Source organism: Frankliniella occidentalis, unplaced genomic scaffold (genome assembly GCF_000697945.3).
Source record: "Frankliniella occidentalis isolate FOCC.00 unplaced genomic scaffold, Focc_3.1 Scaffold31, whole genome shotgun sequence".
NCBI classification, from domain to species: Eukaryota; Metazoa; Arthropoda; class Insecta; order Thysanoptera; family Thripidae; genus Frankliniella; species Frankliniella occidentalis.
Window position 1 is genome coordinate 734,373 of NW_026267161.1, and position 1,840 is coordinate 736,212.

The 1,840-nt window shown below is 45.1% G+C and overlaps 1 protein-coding gene across 1 annotated transcript in view; it reads right to left on the bottom strand.

Moving 5' to 3' along the window:
- The window catches only part of LOC113212014 (NAD-dependent protein deacylase-like), a gene marked incomplete in the record, with an annotated part of 2,549 nt that extends 1,189 nt beyond the window's left edge, over positions 1–1,360 (bottom strand). The window contains 4 exon segments of the mRNA XM_052265861.1: positions 63–208; positions 346–560; positions 635–908; positions 1,248–1,360. Coding sequence (XP_052121821.1) covers positions 63–208; positions 346–560; positions 635–892 — 619 coding nt within the window.
- Positions 1,361–1,840: the final 480 nt, after the last annotated feature.

Genomic DNA, 1,840 nt, shown 5'->3' on the forward strand with positions numbered 1-1,840 from the left:
TATTTAAGAAGGTGAAAAAATATTTTGAAAACAAAACAACACAAATAATGCAAAGTGCCCACCTGCTTTTTCCAAGACTGTGCGCTCCAAACCCTCCCCAAACCACACAATGTGTGGTCTTAAAAGTCCCTTACAACCACCATTCTGACACCGTGGCAACTCTTCTGTTGGGATAGACGGAGGCGATGGTCCTTCGATCTTAGGTAAACTGTAAAAGATAGATGATGTGTAACATTAATTAAAAACGTAACTAAAAATGTTTTCTATTAGAGAAGTACACCTTCTTAATAATTCTAGACACAGCACTTAGCTCGAGAGTTAATCTGGATTAAGACATCAACTTACCCACGACCCCTCAAAGCTTCACATATAGGGCTGTCACTGTTCACACGAACTTCACCACACTTGAGGCAACGTGTCTTCATAAGAGAACCATGTAGTTCCACTACATTAGTTGAGCCAGCACGAGCATGTAGACCATCAACATTCTGAGTAATGATGTTAAATTTATGCCCCTCTGCAGTAAGACGGCGTTCAGCTTCAGCAAGAGCAGTGTGAGCCTACAAGCAACAAGAAGTAATTGTCATTCAAAAATTTCTCAATACTTTGACAAAGAAAGAAAATTTATAAGTACCTTGTTTGGAGAGGATGCCATGACTACTTCACGACGGTAGTGGTAAAACTCCCAGACCAGTGACGGGTCTCTCTTGAAAGCCGTGGGAGTTGCTAAGTCTGTTGCTTGATATGTTCTCCAAAAACCACCAGCGCCTCGGAATGTGGGAATACCTGACTCTGCTGACACTCCCGCACCCGTAAGGACAACTACATTTTTGGATTTTTTAAAGACGTCATGAAAGGCTTTCATGTCTGACAAACAAACCCGGGCACTCATGTTGTTTTGATTACTCCTGCAAATAAAAAACAAAACATGTAAGTACTAAGTACTAATAAGCATTTTTCAAAAGCTGGCTAGGTTTAGAGCGTATTTCCTAAAAATGTGTCAAATTACAGAGTAAAAATCTTGCTAGCGAACAAGACATGACACAATATGCAAACATTGGATGAATTCAATTAAAAACTTGATGTGTCAACTAGCACATAACCTCAACTCTCACATTAAGTCACACTTTTTAGCAAACTAGGTCCAAAAGTAAATGACAGTGCGAAAATTGCTTAGAAAAATAATGATGTTTGCGACAGGAACACATAATTACGGCCAAAGTCAATCCGAAAACCACAAACTTTACCCTGGATGTTTGTTGTTTTCCTGCTTGTCGGCGCTGCTTTGCTCTGCAAGTGTGTGTGGCGTTTGTTGGTGTGTGTGTGTGCGTGACAGTTGCGCATCAACCCGCCACGCCAGATTTCGCGGGTCACTTCAAATCGGATCGGGAAACAATACACGAGAAGCGGGGAGTGCTTGGTAAGAGGGAAAAGAGAGAGGCGCAGGGTTAGAGATAGGGAGAGACGGAGAGAGCGAGAGAGCGACGGTGGAGAGGGGCGAGGGAGTGGTAACTAGAGGCCACCGGGGCGACGGTACCCGCCGCCACGACTTACCTCCAAGGGGCCTCGCCACGGCAAGGCGCGCCGCTCGGCTGCTTGCTCCTGCCTGTAAGTCCTTTGGGGACCGTCACACTGGGTCAAGTTGCCCCAATGCGGTTACACGAGCAGTGTGTGTGGAGCAGACGATAGAGGGGTAGATTTTTAGCGAGTCGGGATATTTTGAACGTATTTAGGTCATTTTTTTTTTTCATCGCAGAGCTGTCAGAAGACCGATACGCAACAGAACTGTACCCGACCCCTTCCCATGCAAATGTGCGGGTCAGCATTCCTCGCCGCCCCC